The following is a 16,953-nucleotide window of genomic DNA, read 5'->3' on the forward strand; positions in this document are numbered from 1 at the left end:
AGGTGAGAATAACACAGGGCGAAAGACGCGCAGGGTTTTTTTTTTCTCCTTCCTCTTTTCATTTTGTCTTGTCTCGGTCTATTTGCATAATTAGTAAGGAGGTTATTGCCAGGGGTGCTGGGCCTTGAAAGCTATTGGCCTGAAGGAATAATTAAGTCGCTTTCTTATCCCTGGCATCTTCAGAGTGCACAGCGCCAGCGAGTGATCTAAGAGCGTGCACGGGCCAAAATGCAAGCTGATATGTTCTGAATGGGAATGATGTTGTTTTCTAAGAAAGCCTAATGCATGATTTATGTTTTGTGGCACCCTTCCCTTCACAACAACACAGAGCAGACTTATTCCAAGCAAGTGTTTGAGACCCCACCAGTGTGTGCGCGCACACACACACACACACACACACACACACACACACACACACACACACACACACACACAATTTTATTTATTCAAAGGAGGTTTGCTGAGCACGCAAAGCTCTGCTTCTTATTCACACACGTTCACATCTGGGTGCTTACGAGTGCACCTTCAGTCTTCTACAGTTGGCTCCTGAGCAGCAGCTGAGAGTCGGTGCCTGCTGCTTCCAGACCCTCAAACCGGTCCTGACACAGCTGCTGCTTGTGAATCACTACATGTATGACAACGCACAGGGAGGAACTGTATCTGGGAACAGTAACTTCAGCGTGAGACCACAGCAGTTTAAAGGTACAAACCGTTCAGCTGGTGTCTCATTATCAACACAAACACTGCCCCGAGCTTTGATCTCACTCTCCAACGTGTTGATTCTGCCGCATTACAGATAGAAAATCCACAGTTTTATTTATTTTCATATTTGTTTTAATCTTAATTCGTTTTGTGGTATCCAGCCATGGAGACAGTTTTGGTTTTTTAAAATAACATTTTAAAAACTTAGAATCTTAGAATAATCTGTTACATTTCGTTTTATATTGCTTTTGGGATTTGTGTGAACATAAATTCAAGCCAAGATCAAAGGTTGTGACAATGTAAATGGATGCACTTACAGCGCTTTTTTCCTTATTTAGCATTTTTCCACCATACACACAGATTCACACACCGATGCCACATTTAAGGCAGTTCGGGGTTTAGTCTCTTGTCCAAGGACACTTTGAAATGCCAACTGCAGGAGCCAGGAGCCGAACCACCGACTTTCCGATTACTAGACGATCCGCTCTACCTCCTGAAAATTATGCAAACATCTCTAAACATTTATAAAACTGTAATGTAATAGTTTGGCACTAACAAAAAAGGCAATTTTAGACTGTAAATTTCCATTAAATACGCTATAAGATGATAAATTGTAATTACAGGAACAAGCAGATATGAAACTTATGTTTGGAAAAGTTGTGTAGACAATAAATGAACAGAAACAACACTTTCAGGATCGAGTAGTTAACTTTTTTATACTCTCAAAATGATATTTAATTGCTTGATATGAAAATCTGGCAAATAATAATTCCCTTTCAGTTTTTCCTCCATATGAACAACTTGTAGTGTGTAGGTATGTGTCTCATTTTTCAGCTGGGGAACTCATGTAAAAACACCTTTAAAAAGTGAAGCTGAGGCTGCAGGCTGAGGACAGCTTCAGGCAGAGTCGACCCGGCCTGCCGGCCTTTATCCTCTGCGCTGAGCCCACACTGACAAATGAAACGACAGTTTAAATAAAGCCTTAATCCTCTGCCTACCTCTCCAGTCTCACTTTGACACAAAACCGCTGAGTGATGTTCTGAAAAAAATAAAATAAAATTAAACATACTGCTTTGATATCTCTAGGTCAACATGGAAAAATAGACCAAGTTTTATTACCAGCTTGATTCTCACTGAGTCAGAGACCGCATGGAGGAGTGAGGTCCAAAATATTTTACATGACAAACCGGGGCTGAAATTCTGCCTTTGGTGGTCAGGAAAAAGAAATATTCCACTGGGCTGATTAAGTGTTTAATAAGCAGGGGAATGTCTCCTGTGTCTGTGACAGTTAGTAATTATATAGTGCCTCGTCACGCCACAGGCTCTGGTGTCCAATCCTGTTGAGACTGGGTGAGATATTAGGAGACATTGCTCAGTCTGGCCTCTCTGATGTCTTCATTTCTCTGCTTAGTCCTGACAGTTTGAAGTGAAAACACAAAAACACACGTGCAGCAGGATGAGAAAAAGCAGCAGGCGTTGGTCTTTGATGAGTCAGGAGATGCACACTGTGTTTTTTTATATAATCCTCAGAGGAAGAGGGATGGATGTCACTGAACATGACATCAGCACTGAGGTGGAGTCACATCTTCAGTATAATCCTCCCTGGTCTTAATATGACCGATGACGATGTACTGCTCCGCGGTTTGAACAATATTTAATCTTATTCAAGAGAAGACTCAGGGAAGAGGAACACATTCCAATAACAACTTTGTATTTTATCTATTTACATTTATATCCTACCTTTACTTTCTTCCTTTTCTCCTTTCCTTTTCTCCTTCCCTACCTTCCTTCTTTTCAGATTTCTTATAACCTCAGGCTGATTTTGACCTTTTTCTACTCGCCTATCTTCTTGTGTAAAAATGATCAGTAGGTAATACTGAATCAGAATCTAAGTACTTGCTCAAGAATGAAAATGTAACAACAAAGAATAGAGAATAAGATTATAGAGATGAAGATAAAATATAAACATAAAACAAAAAATATACAATGATATACAATATAAATATAAATGCAACCATATATTGTGTAACTGCACAGTTTCAAATTGCACTTGTCTGAAACAACAGTAGAATAACTGCACAGAGAACAGAAGTAGTGAAATATTCTACTTCTAGCTGTGACGCCTGCAAATACATCAGATTCTTCTGTCCTCTCCACTGGCTTGAAGGATCAAAAAATAACTGGCAACTGTGTTTGCACTGACTTTAAGGTGTTATTTACTAATACAGTCTTGAATTATGGCGCTGTCCCTCAGTTGCAGTATATATTTTAGACCCCTTAAGCTCTTATGTGCCCTTTTCTAACCTCAAGGCCTTTCATGTGTTTTGGCTGTTTCTTGAATAAAAGTGTGTGTGTGCTGCTTTGAAACTTCACACTCTTCTTTCCATCAGATTGTGACTTCAGTTTTATTCTCCAGCTTTCAGGCACTATATGTTTGGATATGTTTATATGCTGAACAAAAATACAAATGTGTATATGTGTGCATAACTGTGTATAAATCCATGTTAGTGAGCACTTCATCCACCTGAAAGATGTGGCTTATCTTATGCAGCATGATTACATCACAGATGTGCTTCAAGCTGGTCCCAATAAAAGGCCACTTTAAAATGTGCAGTCTTACTTTGAAAAAATGCACTGAACTGACTGGGGCTACAGATGTGCAGGTCACGGATCAGAAAACGAGTCGGTATCTCCTGTGTACAGATCAGGCTGTTGATTGGTGGACTGCTCCTCCTCGGTGGCTGTGTGAAGTTGCTGGATATTGGCAGGAAGTGGAACGTGCTGATGTACATGCAGATCCAGAGCATCTTAAACAAGCTCAGTGGGTCACATGTCTGGTGACCACACAAGTCATGCAAGAACTGAGATGTTTCAAGCTTCCAGGAACTGTGCACATCACGCTGCAACATGAGGCGATGGCAGCAGATAGATGACACCACAATGAGCCTCAGGATCTCGTCATGGTATATGTGTGTGTGTGTGTGTGTGTGTGTGTGTGTGTATCTTTTGTGTACTTAGAACAAGTCTTAGATCTTTTACTTCATCTTTTGCGTTCATATTTTTGTTCAGTGTGTATGATGGTAGCACCATGTTGATTTTCAGGATGACCTCATGTGTTTATTGGCTCTATACAGCACTTTGATAAAGCTGTAAAAACACTGGACCTGTAGAGATACAGACTTCAGCTTTTCTGGTCATGCCATGTGACAACGATCTTCACTGTCACTGTTGAGCAGATAACCACTGTATCAGAATCAGAATCAGAATCAGTTTTATTGCCAAGTATGTTTCCACATACAAGGAATTTGTGCTGGTAACTATCTCCTGTAAATCTGCCTGGTGCTTTCACCACGACCCTGAACGCTCATTATCAGCCGTTGTTTGTTAAGCACGGATGAGCGCAGCCACTGTGGCAGCGTGCTGGAACTTCACCTATTAACACTTCCTCTGTCACTCATAACTCTGACTTTTTTTTTTCTGTTAACACTAACAACAGTGTCAACGTCAACCAATTTGCATGAAAGAAAAACAGAGTTCACACTCTCACATTATGTTGCATTGATTAATGAGGTGGAGTTGGTAGCAGCTCATTTAAAAAACAGATTAAAAGTTGGAGATGCAACTCTTCCAACTATTCCTCTGCTTAATTAATTTACATTTAATGTATTTTGTGGAATAACTTCCAATAATTCAGCAGAAGAAGAGGTCATAGTATTTACGAGCACCTTGAATCACGTGGATTATGTTGGTATTTTAAGAAATGCAACAACTGCAGAGGACACAATGTACCCTAACTCTTAATTTAACACAGGCAAACTGAGCAGTCACACCATCTGGTATACAGAAGCCTTTCTGTGACATTAGGTAACTTCACCACCCGTCCATCAATCATTCAAGCGCTATACACACATGCAATCCTGCACAGATGCGTGCAAAGCTCCCACACACACATACAAATATGCTTGCTAATCTCTTGCACTTTGTCCAACACGCACTCACTTCCAAACAGCCTTAGAGAGTTGGTTTGAGCAATGACAGATAGGTCATCTAGAAACAGAGACTTCCTAAGCATGCAAACACACACACACACAGCTACACTTTCAGAGCACACACACAACAAACACACGCAGAAAAAGAATCAATCACTCGCAGGGGATCTGCAGCAACAAACTGTCGAGGGGACGTTTTTCCATCCCTCTCTCCCTGACATTTTCCGAGACATTAAAAGCCACTGAGTCTTGACAGGAACTGAGACCAGATGACACAGTTAGCCTATATTCTGTGTTGACAAACCCTGACAGAGTAGAGAACAGAGTCTACCAGGAAAACACAGATGAGCAGGAGGGAAATGCTGCATTTTATATTCTGTCTTCGGCAACACAGTCATATTCTTATAGTGTTTGTATAACTGATTTAAATCTTTACTGATATCCACCATCTAATACTCAGCACCAATACCAGACTTAGTATAGAAACACAGCGTGGCATCAAACAGAGATAGACCTAAAAATACACATCTACCGGAACCAGGGAGGAAACAGTAAGTGCAGGAGCACAACGGGCCAAGACGCAATAATTTACAACAAAAGATATGTCAGTCTTACCTATTGTTCGTGGCATCATGCCTTGCCGTGGCATCAAGTTGTCATCAAGACCCTCCAGGCCACCATACAAGGAGTGGGAGATCCGGCGCTCATGGTCGTCCAGAGAGGTGTTCATGGTCTGCTGGGGTCCCAGTGGACTCCCTGGTGTCTCCTGATCAAAGAGGGAGGAGGAATTAGGACATTTATCATATTCACTCAATCTTTGTTCCACTAAAGTCAAAAAATAAAATAAAATAAAATTCTTCTTTGGCTCATAAACCTTCTGGGCTCTGTGTGGAGGCTTGTGGATGCAGCAGCCGTTAGCCACAGCTAACGTTTATCTGGGAGTGTATCTGGGAAGTGCTTCCAGAAGGCAAAGGAACACATGTTCATGAGGAACAAATAATCCCTTGTCTTTGAGTAGGAAGCCATGAATCAATGAGCTAAACATCTTCTCACAGTTACAGCACAGACTAAAATAAAAAAGATTCAAGATCTGTAAACAAAGACGAGGGGGAAAAAAAGAGTTCAGCTAACACCGAATAAAAGGCAGAAAATGAGGCAGAAGGGAAGTAGCCACGCTAACATTTGCTCAACAGTAATGGATGGACGTGAGGGCAGCTATCCATGCTAATGCTAGCAGTGTGATAAATGAGGATCGATTTCCAATAGGCTGTTTAGCCACAAGCTGTTAGTGGGCTAGCGCTGCCCTGCAGGGGGACGTTAGCTTGCTAGCATCTTGACATTTCCCTGAGGACCAGTGATGACACTCTCTTGTTTGCTGGACAAATAGACTATTTGCTGGCTGTGTCACCCCTAAACACACATCTGCAGCCTGAGAGAGTGTACGTGTGTGTGTATGTGTGTGTATGTGTGTGTGCGTGTGTCTTGGCCCTCATTGCTTGTCCATTGGATCGTTGACTGTATTGATTCGCTACGGTTTCTGCATTCATTGCTGAAGGTGGTGACAGCTCGTGCCATAAAGATAACCATCATCGCCGGCATCGCATAACGAGCGATAACACTATCACACTCGGGTCAATGCTGGAGCCAAATGATCCCAATCAATGACTATAACTAGCCAGGCTGGGATTCGATTTTGGCAGAAGGTCTTTGCCCAATGATCCCTTCAGCTGACTAAATGCTTGAGGTGCGGTATTAACCACTGCAGAATGGATCCTGATGTAAACAAACAAGTTCAGTTCAGGGGAGAATGCACGTGTGCACATTAGGATGTTGGCAAAAGTGTGAAGTGCAATGAAGTGGATTTCAGATAAGAACGCTTCTTGTTTAAATGTACAGAGTCAAAATATTTTCACTTGCTCAACGACCACAAATGAGCTTTTCTCTGTGGTAGAAGATCCAGACCTTATTTTAGGTAAGTACCTTGGTAAAATGTACTTTATCAAAACGGGGATGGAGGTGCATTTACACATGAGCAGCATTTAAATGTTGTAGTCGGCTGCCATGGAGCCCATTTTAACTTTAGATACTGTTTGGTGTATTAATTGGCCTTGCTCCAAATTATACCAAGGACTTATAAATCTAATATGTGCCTGCATGTTCAGATCAGTGGATGGTCTCGGCTCGTGACTAAGGGTGACCCTATTGAGATCAGAGAGGCAGCATCATTTGTGTCTTTTAAAACTCTTCTTAAACAGTATTTTATCAGAGAGCTTTTATGAATGTTTGGATTATCTATATTTTTGTGTAATTTACCTCTGTTTTATGACGTGTTTGTTTATTTCTTTTGTTTTTAATTGTTGTTTTTTAATTCCCTTTTTTTCTTTCTGTTAAGCACTTAAGAAAAGTGCTATACAATAAAGTTTGTTATAATTATTATTAGTATTATTATTCTAAAACAAAGTATAACTCATAAGATGACCTGCCACAGCCACCATTAAAGTCATATGCTCAGTATTATTTCGAGGAATTGGGTTATTGTTTGGACATGATAATAGTTTACAATTACAGAGAAAAAATAATTATGGTAGAAGTTTAAAACTAAATTTAAATGTAAATGTAGAGCATTATATTAAAGAATTATTTACTTTGCATCGGTGGTGCCTTTGAGCAAGGCATTATAACTGCTCCAGTAGCGTAACCCCTGGCTCATCAAACAACAGAAACGGGACTGACGCGGGAATCGAACGCATCAGATTAATACATCTTATCTCAGAAACTAGTGCTGTGCAAAACAAAATGTTGCTCCATCGTGACTACAGGTGAAAAAGAAATCAGGCCATTTCCTGGACAAATGAAATGACTTGACTCAAAGTGAACTAAACAAATAGACACGACACATGGATGCAACATATTTACTGCAAACTACAAATTCATTCCTAAGGTCACCATATGGCGCTGTGACTGTCAGCATGCGGCTCCTCTTGACTTTAAATGAGACAGTTAATAAATTGGCCGGCTGAGGGGCCGGGGGTGAAACGCCTCGGTAATAGTCGTGGGGATTCGCCATAGTGCGGGAGCATCTACAAATCACACTGCAGCTCATTGCATATTCAGGCTGATAATCTAGCTCTGGGAAGGTCTCGATCCCATCAGGAGCCGATGGTGATGAGGAAGTCAGCTGCTCTGGGTTCACTGTGTTTCTATGGGGATGGAGGAAAGAACGGGAGCACTTGGGCTTGTGATTTATGCAAAGGCAAACATTTGAGATTGATTTGAGATTGGTTGTCAAGGGATGGAGACATGGGGAGGAAAGTAAATACAGGATTATTTGATCCCATATGTCGGTAAATGTCAAAATGAGTCACAGCTTTCAGCCTGTATTAATTTGATTTTAACTAATATTTGATGGACAGCTGGTTATGAGGTATTAACAATCTATAATGCCTCTATAGGGACCTTCTGAATCAGCTGTGGGACATCTCTTTGAGTTTGAGTGCATTAAATTGTTGTTTTCCTCCTCTCTGAGTGCCTTGGACACTATTTCTTATAAATAGCCAGACACTTGGACAGCCTCAGGCCATGCCTCCAGCTCTGCATGTGAAGCAGAGATTGACGAGACTCCCAGTGCTGAATTTTATTCATCCACCATGCTCTCTGTGAAGTCTCGCTGCCTTGACACATCCACAACACACAAGCAGGGTATCTGTTTGCAAAGCAACACACTGCAGGATCCTTCAAAATAAATGCATACATGCATAAGCCGGATGTACAAAAGCACAAACTACACGTTTATACACACACATATGCGCGCAGGGACCGACACAAAGACACGTGCATAAGCACACACAGAGACACACAAACACAAAACACAGCTCCAGGCTTAGCCTCTGCTTTCAATTACCAGACGGGCCGAGGGGAAATCAAAACTTTGACACACCAGGTTGGAAAAGGAGAGCAGGGGAAGCCAGGCAATGCCAGAGGCGTACACGTGCACGCAGACGTGCACGCCTGCACGCACACACCTACACACACAAAGCAGCAGTGCACACAGACTCAGCCTCAGCTTTCAAGCAGGCGACAGGCCAAGGTGTACAGAGAATGTAAAAACATGACATTGAGGAGAGGAAAAAAAAAGTTCTGCAGCTCAGTTCGCAGCCATGTTTTTTTTTTTTTTTTCCAACTGCCTCAAGGGAGGGGAGTGTGTGTGGGAGGGGTTGGTGAACTACAATGACCTGACTACTTACTTTTTATTTCATGAAACGAGTCATTGCTGCTCATGAGGGTATTTCCCAGTGATTTGCTGCTGATTGTGTTGTATATTTATCAGAGAAAGAGCCTTATCAAAGTTGTGTAACGACTCCATGTCCACACAAGTGTCTTCATCTAGGACAGCAGTGTCAGATGAGTTCAATTTATTTGCAGGGAAACACAAGGAAACTTTAAAATAAAGCCACTTTGATTATAATCAAGACAGAAAGATTTTGATCAAATCTATTAAATTATCTGTGATTTCAACACTAAAATAGACTGGATTTGACATCATTAATGTCAAACTTCAATCCTTACAGAGTGAAATACAGTTCTTGATCAAACTGCAATCTGGCTCTCATTTAGTTTATTTAAAAAAAAAAAAAAAAATCTAATGAGTCAAAGGAAGGTGGTGTCCTGCTTCAAATCCCAGATTATCCAGGAAAAAATCGAAACATTAACCACACAGGGAAGTTTCTCTTTGCTCAATAACTAATGATGACATGTCCTTGTGCGATTGCTCAGGAGTCAACAGTTAACGCTACAGTACAGCAGCTGCGATGTGTAAGTCTGAGGTGTGGATGTGTGAAAGTCACGTGTTGCCTGCTCTACTGGACTTCTTTGTCAAATGCGATGTCAGCAGTGAATGCTTTGAGTAAAATGTTATCATAATAAAAACCACCATCATTTCATAGGTTATGTACAGGGGGGTCAAAATGTCTGAGACCGTTTTCCAGATTTTATTTATCTCAACAGCAGAAGGTGACGGGCCTTTCTTTCTAATTCCTTGTTTGATAAGTATAATTAATCATATTTTGGTAAGAAGCCTCCTTTTGATTCGCTGCCATTTGCCCTGTTAAAGTTACTACATGATGCTGTTAATACAACCTCAACACCCCCTGTAACTTTCAAATTAACAGCCCAGTTTCTGTCCACGTTTCCAAGGACAGTGACATGACAGTACTGATACAGACTCTCACTATGACATTACTCAGCTTAGGTTAGAAAAAAAAAATCTGTAAAAATGGCATATACTGCACAGCTAAACACCCCTGTGTTAACAAATCCTTCTTCCCCTTGTTCCTCACCTCATTTCTTTTGGCCACTCGTCTGGCCACAATGAGTTGGATCATCCCACGTTTGTTGCCTTCCGTGGACATGGACTTGCGGAGCGTTTCCATGGCGTCCTGGTTGGTTTTGCCCAATAGCGACTCCCCATTGACAGCGATCAACTGGTCGTTCACTCGAAGCCGCCCGTCCTGTTGGGGGATAAGAAATGACACTTAAAAAGTGCATCTGTTGGTATTTAAACTAACAGCACAGAAAAAATTGATACTCTATTATATTATGTACATACTAATATAAAAAAAAGAGTAGTCATCTTATCCAATTTAACAATAAGCTTGATCTAATCTATTGGTCTAATAGTCTCACTCTCAGAGTGTATCCTGTTTGTGGTCATGATCTAATCTCTACCAGGGAAGTGTGCTTTGAAGTCCATTATCATGAACTGTCAGCGCAAGTTGTTTGTATGAAAAACAAATTGAAAGACTATTGAGACTGACTACAGCACTACAGACAGCAGCAGAAAACAGGGCACTTTGGACTCATGGATTTTATCACAGATGAAGCTTTTCTTCATAGCTGCTGAGTCACTTTTCCTGTTTGAAGATTAAGCCACTGCAGGTCCATAAAAACATGACTTTCAGCTGCTGTTAAGCTGCTTGTTGAAGCTCTAAGATTCAAAACTCTTCAAGCATCTGCACAGCATCTGACAGTGAACTGTCAAAAAACAAAATACATAGAAATAAATTCAATAAATTCTAAATGGAAAGCTGGAAATAGAAACTATTCACTTATGAAGAAGAGAGAGATTCTTCAAATGATGACATGTCATAGAGAAGCTCACTGAGATGTTGATCCAAATGAACGTTATCTTGTTATTTTAACAGAAAAAATCTCTTAGAAGAGCAGATGCCACATTTTTCAACCTTTCTTTCATACTTCAAACCCTTTTTATTAATTATAGCTGAGAGTGTCGCACCTTGCAGGCCGCCCCTCCATTGATGATGGATTTGACGAAGATGCCCAGGTCGGCATGGTTCTCCTTGGAGCGGTTGCCTTTGACGCTGACACCCAAACCTGCTGAACCCGAGTCACTGAGGGGGATCTCGAAGGTCAGGAACTCCCTGGTCCCATCTGGAGTCAGGACCAGCTCATCCTCCTCTGTCTTCTTTAAGACACAACAAAGGGAGACAGATTTAAAACTGAGATTCCTGAACGTTTACAGCAAAACATACCCGCCTAAAAAGGACCCCTTACCCAACCGGCAACAACAAAAGACCTTGATATATTGAAATCTAGAGGCCACAAGGACGTGTTTCATATTAAATAGAGTCAAATGCTCATAAAACATAATGCATAATTAATTATACAAAGCAAAAACATTTATGCATTTATTGCCAGCCCTAAAGCAGCAACACAAAAGCCCCTTCAGCCTTGCAAAGCTCTCACTGCGTTCCTGCGGGTTAGCCGAAGGGCCAAAGTTAAAAGGACATTCATTTGGCCACTTGAGGTTAATGAAAAGTGCTTGCACATAAATTGCAGCAGGGCAGATAGTGGGGAGGTAAATCACAAGCACCAGCTCATTAGCTACATCAGATATATTAGTGTTAAACAGACCAGGGCTCCTGAGTGTTAAATCAGGTACTTAGTATAAGCAGGTGTTGAGTCATGTTGTACAATCAGGTCACAGTGCTCAGGTTTGTTCACATTAGAGCATGTCGGTCTTTGAAACTTTTAGGAAAAGTGCCAGCCTCAGGTTAGGATGGGATTTTATCAGATCCAGGTTGTGATGTGTTGTTGTTGTCTTTGGTTTCCTGTGCTGACGAATCAGAACGGCTGAATCAGCACAGGCGGACAGTCACGGTGAGGCAGGATGATGAAGACTGAGACTATAGAGATCAAAAGTGATTCATTAATATGTAAAGCTCCTGATTTACATATGAAACAGATACAGTCTGTGTTGTTTGCTCCTGATGCACAGCCTGAAGCTCGTTTTTATCGAAACGTCTGAATTCTTGCAGCTACACTGAAGTCCTGTCTCCCACATGGGATGAATTTCAAGCACAGTAGCCAGTCCCACTGTTCAGAAATAATATAACACCAGCCCGTTTCATGTCCAACAATCAGGATGAATGCATTAATAGTGGATGTTCATGCAGATCTCCTCTGTATGAGAATCACAACAACCTGATGAGCACAGCGACCACATTCCTGGCTACATAAGCACTTTCAAGTGAGTCACGTACCTGGAGCAGCTTCACAGTAAAAGCAGCCACAGAGAAGAAAACGCAGTTTGCAGAACAAATGCAGCTGGAGAGATTTTACTGTGAAGCAGCTGCAGGTAAACAACAATACATACAACCCTAGATTAAAAACCTGTTGCTTAAATCTGTACTTGTACATCTGTCAGAACATGAGCGTATACTCTGCTGTTAATATTGTTCTTGTCTGGTGTTTATAATTAATGAATCTGAAACAACTACAGCATCAACCACCAAAACATAATTTAAATATTTGGAGCAATTCATCCCCATAACAATATCCATAAAAATAAATCACAAACAGAAATTTGTTATTTAGATCAATGAATTAATGACTACTGCCTGATTTTATATATATATACAGCGGTATATACAGTAATCCTTCAATAAAACAAAGTCTAAATTAAGCTTGGGTCGATATTCGATACTATTGAATATTGCAGTATTTCCTATTATATGCAATATTTTTCACAATATTGAAAACCTTTACTATCATTATTGTTACTATAATTTTTTGGTAGTTTTGCAGAGTTTGCCCTGCTGCTGAGTGCGACTATCATTCCACTGATTTGCTTACTGTACATTGTACCTCAGCATATGACAAATAAAACTTTGAACTGCTATTAAGCAGAAGCATCACTTATGACATATAAAATACAATACTAAAATTATGTATTGTGCTTTAGACTTATAATGCATAATACTGTGTGATTATGTATTTGTCTAAATATTACAGTTGCAAAACCTTAACCTAAAAACCTTTTTTTTCACACTTTATCTCTGGTCTGACAACAAACGTCCCTGATTGTTAAAAGCCTGACAATCGCTCTGACAGTCGTAGTCATGATGTTAAGTCATGAACTTATTTCACCCTTCAACAGAGTAAAACCTAATTCTGTAATTTGGAGTTTTGTTTTTTTTTTTTTTTTATAAAATGATTCAGACAGAGTCATGCACTTCACCTAAAGAGCGAATTCAACACACCCTGCACCTGGCTTGTGATGCCAAGTGCGTCAAACTGGCAATAAACTTCCCAGCAACACTACACGAACACAGCAACCTAATTGACATGTTGAGTGTGCTCTCTCTCCTCCCCTCCACAACAGGTGCTTCTCTCGCTCTTGCTCTATATTCATTCTCCCTCTCTCTTCCAAGCTCAACAATAAAAAGCTATTCTCTCTTGCTTGTTATTTGACAGCTGTCCTCTGAATAGATGGGTGCGTGCACGCTCGCGCCTGGCAATTATTGTGCACGCCTAATGAATTCAATCATCGGGCTCGGTGTCAGCATGTCATTAGCTCCCTTTGTTTGCTGGGAGAGAGATGGAATTGCTCTGGGTGCGACGGAGAAGGGAGAAAAAGGAGTGGAGGGAGACGCAAAGTGGAGGAGGAGGGTAAAACAAGGATGTACAGGGTAAGAAGGAAAGGGAGGGAAGAGAAGGAAGGAAGGAAGGAAGGAAGAAAGGAAGGAAGGAAGGGTGAAGATAAAGGACAGGCAACAACAAGCTCTGTCAGGGTGTGTGCATGATTCAGAAAGACAAATAAATACTACCTGGAATATATTTGAGACATAATTAAAAACAAAGCAGCCAATTAGATATCGGGCTCGACTTGTGGAAAGTGCTAAGGAATAATAACACATAAGACAGGAATTTAATTATATTCAGACCTAAAGTCAAATTCAGTCTGTCTGGAATTAAATTTAAGGCTAATTAAAAAGTGACCAAATGGCTTAATCCTCTTATGGTCAGAATAAGAAAACAAGGAAACAGGAAATTACTAGTTACAACTCAAAAATAAAACAGATGTGATGTCACCCTAAGCTTAAAAATAAGACATTTATTAACTGGTAGGCCTATAAGACATTTCGTGATGAATAATGCCATTAATAAAGCAGACAAATTAATCCCATTACATCCAAGACATGATGAATGAGTTTCATTTCCAAATCCCATACAGTACGTCCCAAAATGTCTCGCATCATTAACACTGTAAAGTATCGTTTTGTAACGTTCAATTTCACCGTCTACAATAACAATTATAGACAATAATTACTTTGGGATTACGACTATCCCAAAGTGACTTGAACAAACTACACGATAAAGCTGTTTATACTCTGTCAAAGATGACGAGTTTGATTTGCAGTTGCCGGCACCATTTACACTTAGCTAAACATCCACAAGAAAGAAAAACGACTTATTTTGATGTCTGAAAAGCTAGCTAAGTCTTTTTGCCTTTCAAGTCTAGCTAGCGCGAGTCTAGCTAGCCTCAATGTGTAATTTAGTAGTTTGTAGTTTGCTCAGAAGCTTTCAAGCAGAAAAGTAGTCTTGAAGTTAAACTTTAAAGCACATTATATCATTGTTTTATGCTCAAAAGCTCTGAACGGAGACGTCCATTATGCTAACTGTTATTCACAACTGCGCAGTAGCTTGTCTTGCTAGTCTGTGAAGCGGACGTAAAGCTATATTATATATCAGCTAAAGATCCACAAGGAATAACAACGATTATTATTGTATTATTATGATTTTGATCTTTGAAAAGCTAGCTAAGTCTTTTTGCCTTTCAAGTCTAGCTAGCGCGAGTCTAGCTCGCCCTATTGTGTTATTTAGTGGTTTGTAGTTTGCTCAGGCATTACAGATAGCTGGCGACATACACCTTATATCCCTGTTATTATTCTTATTATATTCCCTGCCAGTCTGTGAAGCTAACGTTAGCTCAGGCAGCTAAAGTGCACCGCTAACAACTATGCCATTAGCGTCATTGGTAAAATATCAAAATTAGGTCTACAATTAGGTTTACATCATTTTAACCCACTTTTTTCATGTTTAAATTAAGTTACACTTGATTAAAAATTACATTGTTTAAATATGAAAACACCACCACTATTGGTCCGAAAAATCCAAATGAGATATTTTCCTCAGTTTGTTCAGTTCTCTACTTTTACATGTTGCTTATTTAAGCAATGTTGTGAAGTTCACAAGGACATGAATGGTTAGTAAAGAAAGAGAGAGGAGACAAAGTAAGCCGAAGGTAAGGGGAGGCAGAGGAGTGACGGGCTCGAGAGGAGGGACGGAGACAAACAGAGCGAGGGGGGGGGAAAGGCGAGGAACCGCAGAGAAAAGGGTAAAAGAGAATAAGAGAGTGCGAGCTTGACAATGACAGAGTGAGCGAGCGCGCAAGTGTGAATGAAAGGCAGGCGCACGGATGAATCCATGTGGAACACAAGAGACAGCCGCTGCCAACCTCTCTCACCGTACGTCTGTGTCTCTCTCTCTCCCTCTCTCCATCTTCTTCTCCCACCTTTATTCACCTGTCTTTTTATACTGCCCTCCACTTTCTTTCACCTTTTTTTTTTTTTTTTTTGCTGCCTCCCCTCACTAACCCTCATCTTCTATCTATCTCTCCGTCTCCTCCTTCCTTTCTTCCTCTTCTTGTTTCCAGGGGTATGCAACTACACCTGAAATACACCTGAAAACGGAGCTTTTTCTGGAGTTGGATCTCAAAGCGCCGACCTCATGTTTAAACAGACTCTGCCTCGTCTTCCTTCATCTCATTCGCTTTTCACCCCTGAAGACCTAAAGCACGTCTCCACCCTCTGAGCCTCCACCCTTCTTTGTTTTCCACAGGGTGAGCCCATCTTGTCATCTTTTCCGATTTCTTCTCCTGCTCTTCTCTTCACTGCTAAAACAATTAGCGGGACGAAGGCGAGCTCGGTGTTTGGCCAAACAAACCTGTTGATTTGATGGCACATGGGAAAGTTGATTTGATGGAGGGGATTTTTTTTTAAAAAGGGGAGGGAGGGGTTGAGAGAGGGAGGTGAAAATGACAAAGAAAGAGATGGAGGCGGGAGAGAGAGGTGAGAAGGAGGCAGTGAAGGGTGTAATTGGTGGAGGGAAGTCGGGCGTGGAGAGCATTGTTGGCCGCCTACTGTAGCACAGTCTATCTCCTCTTATTCATACTCTCACTCTCTCTCTCCTTATTCCTCCATTACTTGCTATCACTACATTTACCGCTCCCATTCTTGCTTCTACTTCTGTATCCACCTGTGCCATTTACACTAAATGGCCAAAAGTATGTGGACACACCTGTGTATTTCTCAGTTTGTGTGACAATTAAGCTAAAATGTTCAAATGATGGAAAACCTTGATGCTTTCTCTGTCTCTTCTTCATATTTCCTGCTGTCCTCCTTTATTTCCTTCACCTCTTTTCTTCTATTCATGTCTACCCCCCCCCCCCTCCTTCCCTCACCTGTCCTCCCCTCCCCTCCTCTCGATCTTTCTGATGCGTCTCGCTGTAGCTCCATGCTGATAGACCATGAATATCAAATACCTGTGCGATCAACGGAGCTGAGACTGGCACAGCATGGAGGAGGAGAGGACGGCAGGTGTGTATGAGTGAGTGTGTGTGTGTGTGTGTGTGTGTGTGTGTGTGTGTGTGTGTGAGACAGAGTAGGCAAGTGACAGAGAGAAAGCAGGTCTATGTGTGTCTATAGGTGAATACGTGTCAGTACAAACACACAAAGCAGCATGTGTGCTCTCTGCAAATGTCATCCATACATACACATGGTATGTATATACACCCCTTCATCTGCCAACACACACACACACAGGAATATAGCATGTAGGGGAAGAACTGACCTACACACACACAAACACATACATACAGTTGCACTTCCAAAACTAATCAGCT

General features: G+C 41.0%; 1 protein-coding gene across 13 annotated transcripts in view; it reads right to left on the reverse strand.

The window, feature by feature from the left end:
* The window catches only part of LOC139629195 (partitioning defective 3 homolog), a 237,741-nt gene that overhangs the window by 87,152 nt on the left and 133,636 nt on the right, over positions 1-16,953 (reverse strand). For 12 of the 13 annotated variants that reach the window (XR_011692923.1, XM_071491678.1, XM_071491674.1 and 9 more), the window contains 3 exons: positions 10,984-11,172; positions 10,028-10,198; positions 5,307-5,457 (listed from right to left, as the gene is read on the reverse strand). Coding sequence is in view for 12 of the 13 variants with exons in the window: in XM_071491678.1 (XP_071347779.1) it covers positions 5,307-5,457; positions 10,028-10,198; positions 10,984-11,172 (511 nt within the window). In the remaining variant the exon portion in view is untranslated. The remainder of the gene's footprint in view (positions 1-5,306; positions 5,458-10,027; positions 10,199-10,983; positions 11,173-16,953) is intronic. The other variant, XM_071491669.1, reaches the window with a different exon arrangement.

Source organism: Trachinotus anak, unplaced genomic scaffold, assembly GCF_046630095.1.
Source record: "Trachinotus anak isolate AG129_WGS33_773 ecotype Australia unplaced genomic scaffold, CSIRO_AGI_Tana_v1 ptg000012l, whole genome shotgun sequence".
NCBI classification, from domain to species: Eukaryota; Metazoa; Chordata; class Actinopteri; order Carangiformes; family Carangidae; genus Trachinotus; species Trachinotus anak.